The sequence below is a fragment of the Callorhinchus milii genome, unplaced genomic scaffold, assembly GCF_018977255.1.
Source record: "Callorhinchus milii isolate IMCB2004 unplaced genomic scaffold, IMCB_Cmil_1.0 Scaffold7, whole genome shotgun sequence".
NCBI classification, from domain to species: Eukaryota; Metazoa; Chordata; class Chondrichthyes; order Chimaeriformes; family Callorhinchidae; genus Callorhinchus; species Callorhinchus milii.
In genome coordinates this window covers 25155104-25171824 of record NW_024704748.1, presented here as the reverse complement: position 1 = coordinate 25171824, position 16721 = coordinate 25155104, and the positions used below count along the sequence as shown (strand labels likewise).

At 36.1% G+C, this 16721-nt stretch overlaps 1 protein-coding gene across 4 annotated transcripts in view; it reads right to left on the bottom strand.

Annotated features, from left to right (window-relative positions):
• LOC103185427 (arginyl-tRNA--protein transferase 1) overlaps window positions 1-16721 on the bottom strand; it is a 97125-nt gene that overhangs the window by 78455 nt on the left and 1949 nt on the right. For 2 of the 4 annotated variants that reach the window (XM_042336741.1, XM_042336742.1), the window contains exons 2-8: window positions 16159-16222; window positions 14929-14991; window positions 13680-13777; window positions 13096-13347; window positions 8279-8514; window positions 4565-4693; window positions 2485-2613 (exon numbers count right to left, since the gene is read on the bottom strand). In XM_042336741.1, coding sequence (XP_042192675.1) covers window positions 2485-2613; window positions 4565-4693; window positions 8279-8514; window positions 13096-13347; window positions 13680-13777; window positions 14929-14991; window positions 16159-16222 — 971 coding nt within the window. The remainder of the gene's footprint in view (window positions 1-2484; window positions 2614-4564; window positions 4694-8278; window positions 8515-13095; window positions 13348-13679; window positions 13778-14928; window positions 14992-16158; window positions 16223-16721) is intronic. The other 2 variants (XM_007903904.2, XM_007903905.2) reach the window with 2 other exon arrangements.

Here is a 16721-nt window from a genome sequence, read left to right as displayed (position 1 = left end):
CTGTTTGATGACTGTTTGCTTGATGGCACAGCCACAATAAAAGGAATTCAACTTCAGTTTCTTCATTTATATTCAGAAACGTAACTGGACTAATGTAGAAACAGAGCACTATTTAAATTTTCTTCCAGTTTTGTAAGTGAAATACACAATGATCATTGGTTGTTGGAATAGTGAAATGCAAAACAGAAAAGGAAGGTAAAGGAAGAATTAAAAATATTAATTTAAATACTGTATTAAGAAGTCTGACAGCACTGAATAGTTATCAGACACAATCTTCTTGAATTAATATTGGCCACTTTTGTAGTAATGGCATTTGCCTCCTAATATAAATCACCTCCAGACATACCTATATACTGTTACACAAAAGGTTTGGGTCAAAATTCACTGCCTGGCTTGGCAGTGTTTTCACAGATGTCCCCTTTGACCTTAAACTCTAACCTCCAGACCAATAAAACACAATAATCTCAGGTCTAGGTAATAAGATGCATCCCTAGATTCTGTAGTTCACATTTGTTTTGTCCCACGTCCATTTAAATAAAGTGTGTGTGGGGGGGAATTTCACATTAAATAAACACACAACAAATATCTATTTGTATGGGGTGGGGTGGGGGGAAGGGGGGGGGGGGGTGGAGAACAGATGAGGTGAGTGAACTTTACTTACACTTTCACCAAGCCAACTACACAAAACAATATTTACCAAATTCCCACATAGAGGATGGAACAATGGGTCATTTGGATCAGAACCGTGCTTCCTTTCGCAGAAAATGTGCAATATGTCTACTCCATCTCTTTACAAACAAAACCTGGAAGAAGATGAATCAATTTTACAAAATCATTTGACATCTACTCTGACCATGGATTTCACTCCTGGGGAATTTAGTGTATAGAGACCATATGGATAATCCTGCAAGCAATTCAGTAACAAATCCAAAATGGAATAACCTGTATAAAAAGCCAAGAAAGAGAGTAACTGCTAAAAAAAAAATTCCATGGAGGGAACTGAATTTATAAAGAAAAAGTTGAAAGAGACCTAGGGGTGTTAATTGACTCCTTTGCTCACTGATCCAAAATACTGTGAGGCAGCAAAAAGCAAACCGAAAAGAATGATGGGCTGCATTATAGTCATTACTTTCTGCTTTTCATTGCCAAACCAGTTTTGAGGCTTTGATTTCATAAGGTGTCAAGGGCTCTCATATGAAGCTTTATCAAATGACTTTTGATAGTCCAAGTAAACAATGTTCACTGAATTCCTTTCATCCACATTTTTAATATTAGATTCTTAAATAATTCTAGTACATTAGTGAGTTATGCATCTGTGTCAGCTTTTGCTTACAGCCTCCATTCACTTACAATGAGAAATCATCCCATTTTGCATTTTCAAATATTTCTCCAACTACAAATGTAAAGCTAACTGGACTACAATTTCCAGGTTAGTGTGAAAATATAAGCAAATGGCAAAACGGAAAAGAATACATTAAAATGTCCACAGACCTGTGCAAAACATTAACCTGGCTCAATTGTTATACTTTGCTTCCCTAAGATATTCCCCAGTTGCTCATTTGGTCTCTCGCTATTGAAGATCGAGCAGACATCGGAAGCCAAGGTACTACTAAGGTTAGGTACGTACAGAACTTTATGTTTTAGCTTAACTTATTACAGGAGACAAATCAAATCAGCAGCTGCATCAGGAATGGATAAATTGCTATTCACACTTATCCTACTCTGCCCCACAAAGATTTCTATTATCCATATATCTTCAGAATTTATCAACCAAGAAAATATTGAAACATTAAGGCACAAACATTCAGGTTGTATTTGTGCCAGGATGGCAGAAATATAGATTCCCACAATTTGAATATTCCAGCACATCAGAAAATGATAAGTGAAACGGAAAGCAACCAGTTACCAAGGAAACACAACTTGTAAAAATGCCTATTGTTGAGAATTTAGTGTTAATCGTGTGCATTAGAATATTTCCCAATTCTCTCCCTGACCTACTTTTATTTTACTATTTTCTTTTTTTCTGTATTTCAATTTTTCACTTGTATTCAAACATGTGTGGCATTTTAAAAGCTACCCTGAACATTCTCAAACCAAAAGGGAAAAAATAAATGCAGAATTCTTCAATTTATACAATATCAATGAGCTACATTATGCCAAGTAGTCCAACATCATAATCTGGGCACAAAAACTAATTTCCAAAATAAAAAAAAGTTGCTGTCATTGATTAGAAAACATCTCATCCCAAACCTATTTTATTGTGTAAATTGTGTTTGCAACAAGTGGAAGAGACTAAGCACTATATTCGCAACGCATGATGTGCAAACTTAATCGGTGTGAATGTGCTTTAGTACTGTTATATAAAAGAGGTTGGTTAGTAACAAAGTGCTTATTGCTTTAACAATGTTATTGTTGAAATATTAGTGTGATAATAGGTTAATGAGATATTAAAATAGAAAGTGTAATAAATGCAAAAAATGGTACCTCTGATTCACTACATTCATCAGGTGAATCGTGGTGCACAACCATCTGATACTTGGCATACAAAGTCGCTGACTGCTTAAAGGATTCAGTGAAATCTGGATCCTCGGAGGAGACAGGCACTAGTTTCACCTTCAGAGCAGGAGATCCATGTGAGTTTTCAAAGTAATCACAGAAAACACTTTTACAATGGAGAATGGAAGTCATCTTAAAAGATTTACCTTTTTTTTTAAAACCACTGAAGGTAAAGTTAGTGCAGGTTCTCCTCCATATCCAGTTCAAAAACCTATTTAAATGGGGCCATTTTAAATCCACAAGCAACCAATTACAGGACATATCAAGGTAATAGGCATATTATTCGGTTGAGTTATATTCTTTTGGGTGCTGCTCTACGATCAAGTTAATGCTCAAACTGTAGGTTTGAGTTTTGGGACAGGTCAGTGCTACCTGCTTACCAACACATTCAATCAAGTTTCCATCAACTCAACCCAGTTGCTAGGTGAAGCACCATAAAATGCTTGACTGCTGACCCTGACAACAAAGCAGAGTGTGTGGGAACTGCTGGTCAACAAAGAAGATCTAATGCCCTATTTATAACAACATTCAATGTAAAATTGAATTGATGTGAAAATAGAGTACGACAGTTTCCGTTTTTCTGTCCTAAAGTAAGCTGCGCTGGAGATCATTGCCAAAACTAGACTGAGGACCTGGCAATCCTTTCAGCTTTTCAGCCTTATTCAAGTGCCAGTCTCCTTCCTGGTTCTTTAAACATTAAAATTAAAACATTAAAATTCTAACCAGAGGTTGCCATTAATGGGGAGCCAAAGGCACCTAATTGTACTCGTACGGAGTTCTCTTGAACTAAGCTCAACTATCAGCAAATTGGATTTTGAAGCAGGAAATAGGTAGCAATTCTGCTCCAAATCATTTGACTATTACATAAGCTGATCAACAAACTTGTAATAAGCCCTTATTTTCCTTAAAATTAGATATCCATTCCTACATTAAGTAAGTAACACACTCATGATTTAATGGCATAAATGATTACTCTGTATTGCTCAGCAAAATGTGCAATAATTGTTCATTCAATATTACAAAGCCAAATAATATTTAATATTTTAAGACGTTGTATAGATGAAATATTTTTACAACAAAAAAAAGTAATACTTAAGTTCTAGTTTGACTGTTGTCACTGTTAGAATTTTAAAGTGTTTCTATTCACTTTTGAAGTGCCAGCCACAGAATTTGCAAATAACCACACTAAGTTTTAATATGTTCAATTATAGTGGAAGGATTAATCAAACAGTTCACCAGACTGCATTAACCTAGTCAAGATGTCATAGCCATTATCCAATAAAATTTGATAAAATGGTATATATGTTATAGGCATAGCAAAGAGGCCAATATTATTGTAATGAGAATAGATTTGCTCATTTACTTGCATCCAAGGGTTTTCTTATCCTAGTGAGTAGGTTTCTCTTATAAACTATCCAATTTACCACAAATTATGAGGCAAAGTTTTAATGAACCCACAAATGGCTACCATACATTAAAGAACTGGTTGTACACATGCACTAACACAGACTTTTTTTCCAAATGATTTATTCTCAGTGACTTACTGTCTTTAGAGATAAGTGAAGTCCTGTAGCTCAGGGGTTAGAGCACTCGCCTCGCAAGCGAGAGAACTGGGTTCGATTTCCGGCAGTGCCAAAACCTTGGGCAAGTTTCTTTACTCCACACACCTGATAATAATCCCTCCAGAGAAAAAAACAATAATAAATTGGTCACGTCAATCCACAACTGTTTGTGGGACACTTCTGTGCACAATTGGCTGCCGTGTTTCACCCACAAATACAGTTAATTCACTTTACACTATATTCTGTGAAGCGCTTTGAGACGTCTAGAAGACGTGAAAAGCACTATATCAAATGCAAGGATTATTATTAATTTGATAATCTCCAAGCTAACAAATTGAACACAATCTATCGGTAAAATGACAAACAAAAATTGGCAAATTGTCTTGAAGCAAAGTGAGGATCCTTTACCGCTAGCTGTTTCTGAATTAGTTCCATCTTATTCTGACCTGTGATTCGGTTGCTTTTTCAGGAGGGTCCTTGTGGATAACCATCTGGTACTTTTTATAGAGCAGGTAAGACTCCTGAAAAGTGTCTTTGAACTGGGAGCCTGGTGGAGAAGATCTCACTAACCTCACCTTCAGAAGGCAAAACAAAAATGCTGATTGTTAATAAAGTTCAGAATGTAAATGAACATTTCATCCATTCGAATTTCCAATATTTATAAAACGGACAACCACATATACTCAATTGTAAACATTTTACTCTTTAAATAGAAATATCAAAAGAAATGCAGCAACATTGACACATATTAACACATATTTTCCACGTTAACACATATGGAAAACAAAACAATTATTATTATAATACAAACACATAAACGTTTAATGAGTGGGGCTTGCATGATTTTTTTTAAAAGTGGGAGCAAAGATTCAACAGATTGTATTAGGTTCATCGTCAATGAAAACTGGATCAATAAGAAACAGATTTCAAAATGTAAACACTTTGCTTAATTTTTGATTTGTGGGAGCTCGATTATTCACTGTAAGACCCACTGTTGCAAAACAAATAGATTTTCAGGCCTGCATTTTGCATTTTATAAAAGATTGAATTCTATAAATAGAGTACTTTCTTAAAAAGGCAGTACTAATTGCACAGTGTGTGAATTCATGCAATTCCCAGTTGGTTCAGACATTGGACACTCAAAAGAAATTTGTGAACATTTTATATTGAATCAAGGAAGAAAACGGAGTTCTTTGGATCCTTGTGATATTCCTCATCCACATTCTTCAAGAACAGATTAATCGGTCAATCATTTTATTGCTGTTTGCAGGACAAAACTGATTCAGACTAGCTGTCATGTTTGTCTAACATCAAGTAGCTCATTACATAAAGCACAGGCATTCTAACCTAACCAAGGACCATCTAAAATTTAAATATTATAACTTTAAAAATGGTCTTTAATTAAAAACCCACAATAGTTACTGTGCCAACATTTTTGCCTATTATGTGCAAGGCATCCAACTATTTTATGTCAATGATATACCACAAGGTAAAATCCTGATCCTGAATTAGAATAAAGGGGAGGTGCAGAGAGAAGGCCTGATGGTTCCAGCAGGGTGATGGACTCTTAATAGAGCAGTTTTCCGCACTTCCTATCGATTGATTAGGGTGTGCAGAAGAATGGAAGCACATTGCTGTTGCCCATACTCAGCCAAAATGATACATGAAACAATGTGCATCAACATAATATATAGAAATATACAGACAGATTATTTAATCTCATTTTCTGAATCAGAAATCATGCATCAAACAGATTTGTAACACTCACAAATAGTTCCTCTCATGTATCAACATCCAAATTGCAATTGTGGACACAGAGGAATATATTAATGATTCTTGTATTTGATATAGCGCCTTATGTTGAGACATCTCAAAGCGCTTCAATGCATTTTATTGTAAAGTGCAGTGATTGTGTATCGGTTGGCAAAATTTGCAGCCAATTTGCAGACGGGAATGTTCCAAAGAGCTATGAAGCAATTTTATCTGGGAGTCTGTTGACCAGGACATCAGGAAAAACATGCTTCACTTTGCGAACTGTGCCATGGAATCCTTAACGATATGGAATTTGAACCCAAAACCTTCTGAATCAGAAGCAAGAACGCTTCCAACTGATCCAAGCTAACACCTGATCTTCTTTAGAAAGCATGTACACATTGTGATAACGGAAGACAAAAAACAAACAAACATGGACTGCAGAAAACAAGCCCATTAAGCAACCTGTCAGAGAACAGGGTATCTGTTCTTTCCTGACCATTCTTGTGACCCTCCCTTTTATTAATATCTTGTTGTTTCCCCAAATTCTGAAATCCTTTGGGAATGTCATGGTGTCTAATGGAAAAGATAAAGAAACATACGCATTTAACTTGAAGGGTTCCAAAATATGAATGAAAAAGCATTCCAAAATGTTAGAATTTTACAGTCATAAACACCGGCATCCAATTTTTTTCAGTTAAATTTTTAATACGAGATTATTAAAACACTGATATTACATAAAAAAACTGCTTTTACATCAAGTTTGCTATCCTCTGGAGCAGGATATAGATTTAGCAGACCCTTTCTAGTCCACGCAAGGGAAAGATTAGGGAAGCCTGGCAATTGTCGGTTCCTGTAGTTTTTTAATAAAAAGGATGTGTAAAGACTGCCCTCTACTGTTTATTAGGAGGTGAGGAAGGAATGTAAACATCATACAAGCGGCTTACTGTATTTTTCTATGATGTCAAATTCATATGAAATTTAGATGGCTTACAGCTGACTAATTTGTTAGGATTTTTTTTCCCCCAATGTAGGACCTAATTTCTTGAATGCAACTCACACCTCAACAAAAACAAATAAAGCTGGAAAGTGCTGTCGGTGTGTACAAAATCCCATGTCTACAAAACAGTGAAAAAAGATTGTGAAATTATATTCAAAAGCACCAGAAACAAAATGAGTACGTAACACACACACAATACCATCAAGGTAGACCATGTTTATTAACGTTTATGCAGCTTAAAGTATTTTAAACAGGACCAGCTGTTTTGAAAACCTGCGGGTTTTATCTAGATTCGTTTTTTTTTACTGCTAGAAAGTATCACCGAACGCTTTCGGTGCCAACATCAACTTAAATCAGTAGAGATTGTTCCCCAGAAGTATGCTTTCTTCAGTTTTCTTTTAGATGCTTCCTTTACCACAAAAATATTGAAACTATTCACAAATTCCTGTTATAAGTTACTGAATTTTTTAGACATCTCATTGCCAAGTTTGTTTCCCCTCCATTTATGCCCGAATGGATACAAATCTCATCTAATTTAAAATGTTTACTTCTCAAGAATCTGCGGAAACAAGAATGGAAGTTTCTAACGGTATACTTCAGTGGGAAGTAAAAAAAAAGGACATCAAATCCGTAGGTCAGTTGGTGGCAATATAGCCTCTGGGTCACAAGGGTGTGGGTTCAATTCTTATCTAAGTGACTTTGGTCTAGGCTGACATTCCATCGTAGTGCTGTGGAAGCCCTGCTTTGTTAGAGGTACTGTCCTTTCGATGAAACGTTAAACCGAGGTCCCGTCTGCATGATGTGTTGTTAAATAACCCTTGATAAGAGAAAACACTCAAATCGCAATAAGCTTCTCCCAGTGTGCTGGCTAACAACCCTTCAGTTAATTTGGTCATCGCCTCCGGGATGCTTGTGGAACACTGCTATGCACAAAACTGGCTGAAGTGTTCACCTAAAAATACACAATCATTGCAGTGATTGTAACTACTGTGAAGCTCTGTGAGTAGTTCTGACATGTCAGGTGCTACATCAAATGCAAGGATTTTTAGTAAATCCAGACACACAAGTTTATATCCTGTAAAAACACTTACGAAGTATATTTATTACGTTTGGAGAAAATTCGATTAAATATTTAAAAGCTAAAATAAAGTGACGTGCAAAGAATCATAGCTGCTGTTGAGATAAAAATTATGGATTCCAATAATTTTTTTTAAAAAAATTTAAATGATGAGTTCTGATCAAAAAGTTATTAAAATACTTACTTGATTATTAAACATGTATGTTAAAGTGCTAAGATCTGACAAATGGTTAATATTAATTCCATTATTTGAAATAATACTTCTGTAGAATTAATGTAAGTAAATTACCAAAGTCTCAGAAGAATTCTGAGAATATTATGACAAAGTACCTCGAGTTGATGTGCTGCAATTGTAGATAGAGACTCGGATATGAATTCGTCAATTGATTTTGGCTGGTTGGCTTGAGGGATTTGGTGCTGCAGTGCAAGTGGTTGGGCACAAGAGGTTTCTTGTTGAGACATATCAACTGCTTCTGTATGTTGCTGTAGGAGTTTTTGCAGTTTTCTCTCCCTCCGAACCTCCTTTGCTTTACGGCAAGGTGGTTTACTCGGATCGGCTCCTTGCCCTTTAGTGAAGACATCACTTTGTTAAAACTCAAAACTAAAGCAGACCGACAAATAAAAAATAAAGCATCGAAGGTGCAGAAAATGATGCAGGCTTGTGTGCAGGTGCAGGAAGTGACACCGGCTCAGCCACTTTCCTCTCCAACCTTCCCCGATCCCTAACCCTAATGAGGCAATAACTGGTTTGGGATCAGTTGGGAATGCTCTCATTTTTGAAGACTGTCAACATTTCACAATCCACGAAGAACGGACAAAATACCTCAGGCGAGACAACACCCAGAGAACTTTACCCAAGAACAAGTCAGAAGAGGGTTTAAAAAAAAGCTATTTTTTAAAAAAAAAATGTATTTTTGGATCCAGACTGCTGATACACAAAAAACCAAGTGCGTTTTGAAAGCCATCCATCTCTCCTAGCGTAAACAGACTGTATGGAATATTTACAATTCATTCACCCAGGCTATTAAAGATATTTCCTCTAAATCACGAAATGCTGGATGGATTCCATCATAATCCTTTTAACATCCAATATCAATAGTTTACACAATGACATCCTGTTTGCTGCAATAAAGGAAAGGCAACTATTTCCTTCAGTTTTACCCATGTAGCGAAGAAATTATTTGTTTAAAAAATACCAACAGGGCAGATATTTGCAGAGAAATATATGTGGTCCACACATATATATATATGGACCACATATATTTCTCTGCAAATATCTGCCCTATATATATATATATATATGTGTGTGTGTGTGTATTGGGGGTAAGGAGAACTCAGGGAAAAAAATGTCTGTTGAATTCTTCTAATAGAGTCTATAATAAAATAATAATAATCCTTCCATTTGATATGGCACCTTATCACGTCTTCCAGACGTCTCAAAGTGCTTCACAGAATATACTGTAAAGTGAATTGACTGTTCTATGGATCTATTGGACACTTTCACAGGCAGCAAACTGTATTTATTAAAAAAAAGTTTGCATGAATTTCTAAAAGTGAAGTAAATATCAATGTCTCCACAACCAGTTTTATAAAAATACTTGTTTTCTTGGGCTACCACAGCACCCGCCCTTGTTAAACTAAATGCAGGTTCTCCTCTCTGGATGGAGCACCCTCTCAGTTATGGATAAGGGTCCCAAACTAATTGAATGCAAGGATGCCTAGCTGAAAATAAAATATATTGATAATATTTTTTCTCTGTTTAGTTCGGGTGAGGGGTTCTTTGAACAATAAGCGCTTGCCCTAGACTTTCCTTTAACTTCTAAATTAATGCTGAAATATTAAAGCACCATTTTCTATGAAACTAATATGGTTGTTTAATATAGAAGTAAGACAGAAGATATCCCGTGCTTAAGAAATACATGTATTCTGTTTGCAATCCACTGAAATACATTTAAAAATATCAAGAGTGACTGGTGAATATTGTGCTAGATAAACGAGCAATCTTAATTCAGTAGCCTTGAAATTGTAATATCTAAAAAATCTAATAAGATTTAAATTTTCCTTGCACTTTCATCCTAAGACCACGGAGGGTACTGATTTCCCAAAGCAGCTTTCCTTAAATCCAAATAAACTTATAAAAGTTAAAATATCTGCACTTAGAATACTGAACAGTTCAGCTAGATTTTAAATTGGCCCAGACCTACATTCTTAATGTTTCAGTTCTTTTTTGGACAGTCGTGGGTCTAACACATGAGTACACCCATCACCATGCTAAAGAACATTCAAATCAGACCAAGGATTCCACAATATACACATATGGGGATCTCACAGATTTCATGGCAATATTGCTGGATTTTCACCAACTAAAGCAGCATTACCCCCAACGGCAAATTCTGGCAAACTTCCTGTTACTTTTCCAAAAAGGCCAATCTACAACAATAAAAACAACTATTCAAGGGTGGGAATTAAATCGTTAGTTGGCAAATAAAATCAATAGAGACAGCAATATGGCATTTTAATTTAAAAAAAATGCTAGGATTGGTTGGCCAAACAGAGCTTTTTACCAGTCTTGCATATTCCTATATAGAGACAACTAAGTGAAATAGCGAACATAAATAAGTCTGCAGTCATCCAGAATGCATTTTTTTGTCTCTGTTAACACCTAACCAGTGAAGTCTTATGAAAAATCTGTTACAGAAATTATCCATTTTTGAAAATACTTTATTCCAGATGAATGCTTGCCTGATCCAAGCAGAGAATTCCAATGTACCAAACAACTTCCTGTTCATTCCAAGTACAAGATACAATAGCCATAATCTACATGTAGTCAAATGCAAGATCGTGATCTAAAAATAAAATGCTCAGAATTTTCTTTAGTATTCAGCACAATCCAGTTAACTCTGCCAGAATTGCACAATGTGGATGATGGGTCAGTATAAAACCAAGATCAGCTGTGATGCCTCATGGTGTGAATCGCCTGCCAGCAGACACACTCCAGAATCGCATAAGAGCCACTTGACTAAACTTTGCTCTCTGAAAGTCGATAGATAAGAAAATGCATATTCTGATCTTCAGATGAGCTGAATGGCCTCCTCCTACGGCTGAATTTCTATGGTTATAGAGATCGATTTCTGCGGTTGTCACAGCTCTACTAATTGGATTTTTCTAATATTTAAATGATTAGATTTTCTTGTTTTTATTTCACTGGCTTAAATGCAATAACCCTAACCCTAAGTGAACAAAACTTTAAACATGCACTCACATACTGAAGAAATCCACAGAGCAATGACCAGTTTATTTAAAGTGTTTTTCCTCTTGGAATCCAACATGGAAGTTCTTGTTTAAACAATTCTAATGAAGCAAAGACTTGACTCTTCCACACAATCTAAACATCTTTTAACTCTGAAGCTGTTAAACTAAAATTAAACTTAAAACAATTCTGCCAGAGAAAAGCCTCGCCCAAATGTGAGACAACCAAAAAAAGTCCTATTGCCGTTTAAACTAAAATTGACCCGAGCAGAAATAAAACAAGGCCGTTACAAATTCATGCGTGCGTGAAATTATTCCATGTTTCTTCTTGACTCATTTATTCTTTTTAAACAGGATAAGTTGTTTGTAACCTTGTGTAAATATATTATAGCGGTTCTATAACTATTTTCTCAAATGCCAAACTGTAATAGAACAGCAGGCTGCACTGTCACCTAGTGGTCAGTTAGTTTTGTTACACTTGTGCCCAGTTTTACACTGTTTTTGGTGAAAAATCAACACTGAAGTCGGAACGAATTGCTGGGAAAAATATAACTCGGTTTAAGGGATGTGATCAGAAAGCAAGGAGGTGGTTTTGCACTGTTGCACTTTGATTGCATGCACTGCGTGTTGGTGTGAATCAATTCAGGTTTCACTCAGTAATAATCATTGTAATTTCAAAGCAGGAAGTATAAATCACGTCTTCTGTGATCCTAATCATTTTAGTGCTGAAAGTGACAAGATACCACATGCAACGGTACAACATGGATGTTAAAAAGAGAGTGGGCATTGAGCAGATGCTTCCTTTGCTGCGGGCGATTTGTTTCCCTCTGATTTCTTATCTCTCGTGTGGAAAGGTGGTGAGCCATATGGGGCTATAGAGCCCATTAGCAGTGAGCTTCTCCTACCATGGTTAAGTAGATACTTGTTAAATAAAAGCATCCACAGCTCCATTCTCTCCATTGTTCTTCCATAATTAATGTATTGTTTTCAGAGTCCTCTCCCCACACACACTGTGTTGATTCTGTAACTTCAAAGTTCTCAATTCTTAAATTCCAGAGTAATCCAACAAAACTGTTACTATCCCCTTTAACCGTTAATTTCCTTTGGCAATAGATTTTGATCTAGCTCCTTATTAAAGGGCATTAACTGACTCAGAATTAGTTTCCTCACCAACTGGAATCTTTTCCACATACTATACCTACCAAACTATAACAAAAGCATTTTTTAAATCTACACGAATTAGGAAACCATACTTATTGAAGGAAGCTTTAGCAGTGGAAGAGATATGAGAATTCCATTTAGATCAGAAGATAACAAGGTTTGAATGCTGATAATGGATTTCTATTGTTGTAGCAAGTGTGAGAAATCATTGCAAGTAAGATATGGCGGCCACTTGTTTCACTTGTAAGAGATTACAAGAGAAAGAACTGAAGATGGGAAAGAACCATTATCATTGCCTAATCAAAGCGGGTGCAGGAGATCAAAGCCGACTGATTCAGCTATTAAGACTTTGAGAAGTGAAGTCTATGTGCACAAAGGTCAAGCAATTTGAACAAAGTAGTAAAAACATCAGCAAAAGAGCGGAAAGGGTTGAATAATAAAGAGATGGCAGCTTGGAGGATTCTCTCTCTTTGGAAAATAGGAGAGGAACTTTCAATCTTTGCTTGAACCTAAACAGAGGAATGTACTCGCTGCTAAACAATGTCTGCTTTTTTTAAAAAAAAGAACCTTTAAAAAGAAAATACTGAAACGATGTGAAATAGGTAACATTCACCAGGGTAGCAATTTGAGAGATGCAATAGCTAAACAAGAGGTAACTGCAGAAACTAAAAAAAATGTTCTAGTGTAAAGTGTTGATTCTTAAACCGAGACAAATTCTAAACTTCAGCAAATCACACCTGGTTTAGGCACAGTCTTTGGTGAAGAAATCGAGTCCTTTGCCTCTGTGGGTGGATGAATTTGGCAGAGCTCTCCTTTTCTTGCAGCATCTGATTGAGGTTCCGTCTCCACTTTGTCAAGGGACTCTTGTTTTCCTTCTTCAAGGCTCACAGTTTTCAAAGGTGTCTCTATATTTACAGTAACTTCTGAGGTGCACGGCACAGATAAATCACCACTTCCAGCATCTTCACAGTGAGAATCCATTGGTTCAGCTTCAAAAGATAAACAAACAAGAAAGATAATGCTAGATTATAACCATTTTATTTTAATGTTCAGGAGTCAAAATTTGAAGCACAGCAGATAAAATGCCAGCAGTACTCTCTCACCATCGTGTCTAAGTATCCTCTATAACTTTCACTTGTACAGAGAAACATGGCAAAGTATTGGCAGCAGTCAGGAAAGCTTCTTAGACAGGTTTAATTGTAAGGATTTCTACTGTAAGAAGTACAGACAAACTGCACTGCCATTTGAACTGAAGACTGGAATGGAGTATTGAAGATCACCGTTTTCTGAAATCAGTGTTACAGAATCAGAATGCACTCACCGTCTCCTTTTGGTATTTCTCCTTTGGAAAGGAATTTTGTCATTTTCTTCAACACTTTCTTGCCAGATTTGGAAAGTTTATAGTCTAAAGGATGACACCTGGGAAGAAGAGATAACAACCGCTTAAGTCTCCATTTTGATGGTACAATTAGTATAGCCCAAAACATTCTTAGAACATTTGGTCAAGGAGGTTTGTTTCCATTGTGTAAGGCAGGATGTATGTCACTGCCTCATAGACAACCTTATTACATTGAGCCCATAAACAAATGGTTCTGTGTTCACCACATAACTGATCCTGAGCTTTCAAATAGTTGCCGTCAGGCTACTTTGTGGCAATTTTACTTAGTGGTAAGTATGGAGCACATTATCCTGTACTTTTTCTAATACATTAAATCAGTTCATCACTTAAGTTAGTTAACTAAACTCATCAAACCTGTTCTGCCATTTTATAAGATCACAGTAATTCTTTCAATCCCACTGCCCTGCCTTTACTCCACATTCCTATCTCTATATCTCTGAAAAAAAATGCAAAATACTGCAGATTCTGGAAATCTGAAACAAAAACAGAAGTTGCTGGAAACACTCAGCAGGTCAGGCTGCATCTATTGACTCGTTGACTCGCTTTCCTTTCTCCATAGATGCTGCCTGACCTGCTGAGTGTTCCCAGCCACTTCTGTTTTTGTTCTATATCTCTTAATACCATTGCAAAGAGAATTGTACAAAATCTTTAACATATAGGTCACATCAGAATGTCCTTGGCTTCAGTTTTAAATTCTGTCATCTTGCTCAATGAATGGTGTTCATCTAAAAGTTGTAAGATGTTTGGTTTCCAATATGCAGACTTTTTTCCCCTCATAAAACTATGAAGCAAACATACCAACATATCTTAGAACAAATGTATATAGTCATGAAATTCTTCTGTATTCTAGGGTCAACTCAATAAGGTTTCTGGAGACCTAGAATGCTTTGGTTTCTATAATCACAAAGGCACAAGATCAGTTTTGTTTAGACCATGTACTTTGTGAAGTCAATGTAATTCATTGAGATTCAGCATTATGGAAGGGGTTGACAGTGAAACAGTCCTACGCAATAAGTTCAGAAAGTGTGTTGCATTCCTTCCATCTTGACTGGAAAAATAGCCAAACTCCGAGCCTATTTTTAGAGCAAGACTCATCCTTTCTGCCAAAATAAACATTGCATTTTGGTGAAAAAAGTGAACTAGTGACATGAATACAGTAGACAAGTCCTACCTTATAGTATACTGAGGACAGCACGTTCTCTTCATTGTAGGCTTGTAAACATACAGGCCACTCCTGAAAGTTAGAGAATCTGTTAGAAGACAGACAATGTAACCTCATTCTAACTTTATAAAGTTGTAAGAAGACTGTGTGAGGGATGCTATATAAATGCAAATTGTTGTCTATTAGTCTAACTTTCTGAAAGATCTGCAACAGATATTTTTGGCTATTGTTGCAAAAAGAGGTTAATACTGTAATACTGTATGTTAATACTTTTAGCTTGCTTTTTAGTTTACCACAAAAAGCAAAAGTATCTCATGAAATTAGCATGCGTGGAATCCCAAGAAAGAAGGAAACTATACTGTTTTTTAGGTCTTTAATAACACAGAACACTAATAGGTGAGAGATAGGAAACATGGTCCCAGGCTTCTACCATGCTAACAGCTCTCTCTCAGATTTTGCTTTCCTGTTAAGATTGGAGATCACGTGAATTCAATCTCATCTCTTTCAGGTTCGTGGACGTGAACCCACATCCATTTCTCTTGGTTAGGTCTCCAATTGCACTGGGAAGCACCCAGTACTTTTGACATTTTAAAGTCAGGAATGTACTGTTTATGAAATGAGTTAAAATCCATCTGGTTGTTTTGTCCCCCGAGAGACAAAAGAAACCACAGAAAATGTTTAGAAGATGTTTGGAAAGTTGGAACATCCTGTAGGAACATCCTGGAAGACGTTTTCAGATATTCAGATATGTTCTTAAAAACATATGAAAATTAAGAGTTGTGTGTTGGACGTTACACAAAAAAAAAGTAATTTTAACAATTGTATGACTCCACAAACTTTAAATTATCACTGCAATCACAAGTACAAAGACAAATTATGATACGAATAATCCTTGCATTTGATATAGCACTTTTCACATTGGGAGGTTGTCTCAAAAAGCTTCAAAGGATTTACAGTAATTTATAATGACTACGTATTTTGAAGGCAAAGGATATTTTGTAGGCAATTGTTGTGGAACTTTTTTTCAACAAAATCTTCAAAAGTAGGTTTGTTAGGTTATTGATGTTAGGTTATTTACAGTTGTTTCTGCTGGGATCCAACAGAAGAGAAACTATTGTATTTTGAAACAATTAATTCACTGAAATTAGAGAAACTAATTAGGCAAATTATCTTCTGTACTAGATTGCTAGCCAACAATTCATCACAGCATACAAGTTGTTACTCAACAAAAGTACTTGCCTTCTCCATCCTCGGTCTATTAGATCTTGATAGTCCTTGACCGTCATAGCATGAGCCCACATTCCTGCAATAGAAATACATTAAACACCTCACATTACACTAACCAAATGCAATTTTAATACAGCTGGAACCAATTAAAAAGTGTCAATTTCAAAAAACTTTTAAGGGTTTTATAATAATAATCCTTGCATTTGATATAACACTTTTCAAGTCTTCTCGACGTCTCAAAGCGCTTCACAGAATATACTGTAAAGTGAGTTGACTGTATATTTGTGGGCGAAACGCGGCAGCCAATTGCGCACAGCAGCGTCCCACAAACAGTCGTGGATTGAAGTAACCAATTTTATTGCTTTTTTTTCTTGAGGGATTATTTTTCGGCGTGTGGAGTAAAGAAACTTGCCCAAAGTTTCGCACTGCCCGGAATTGAACCCAGGTCTCTCGCTTGCAAGGCGAGCGCTCTAGCCACTGAGCTACAGGTTAGCACTTTATGATTCCTGGAACTGTCAAATATGGCAGCAAATATTAAAGATAAATTTGATAGTCAGTTAGTAATAAAAAATGTT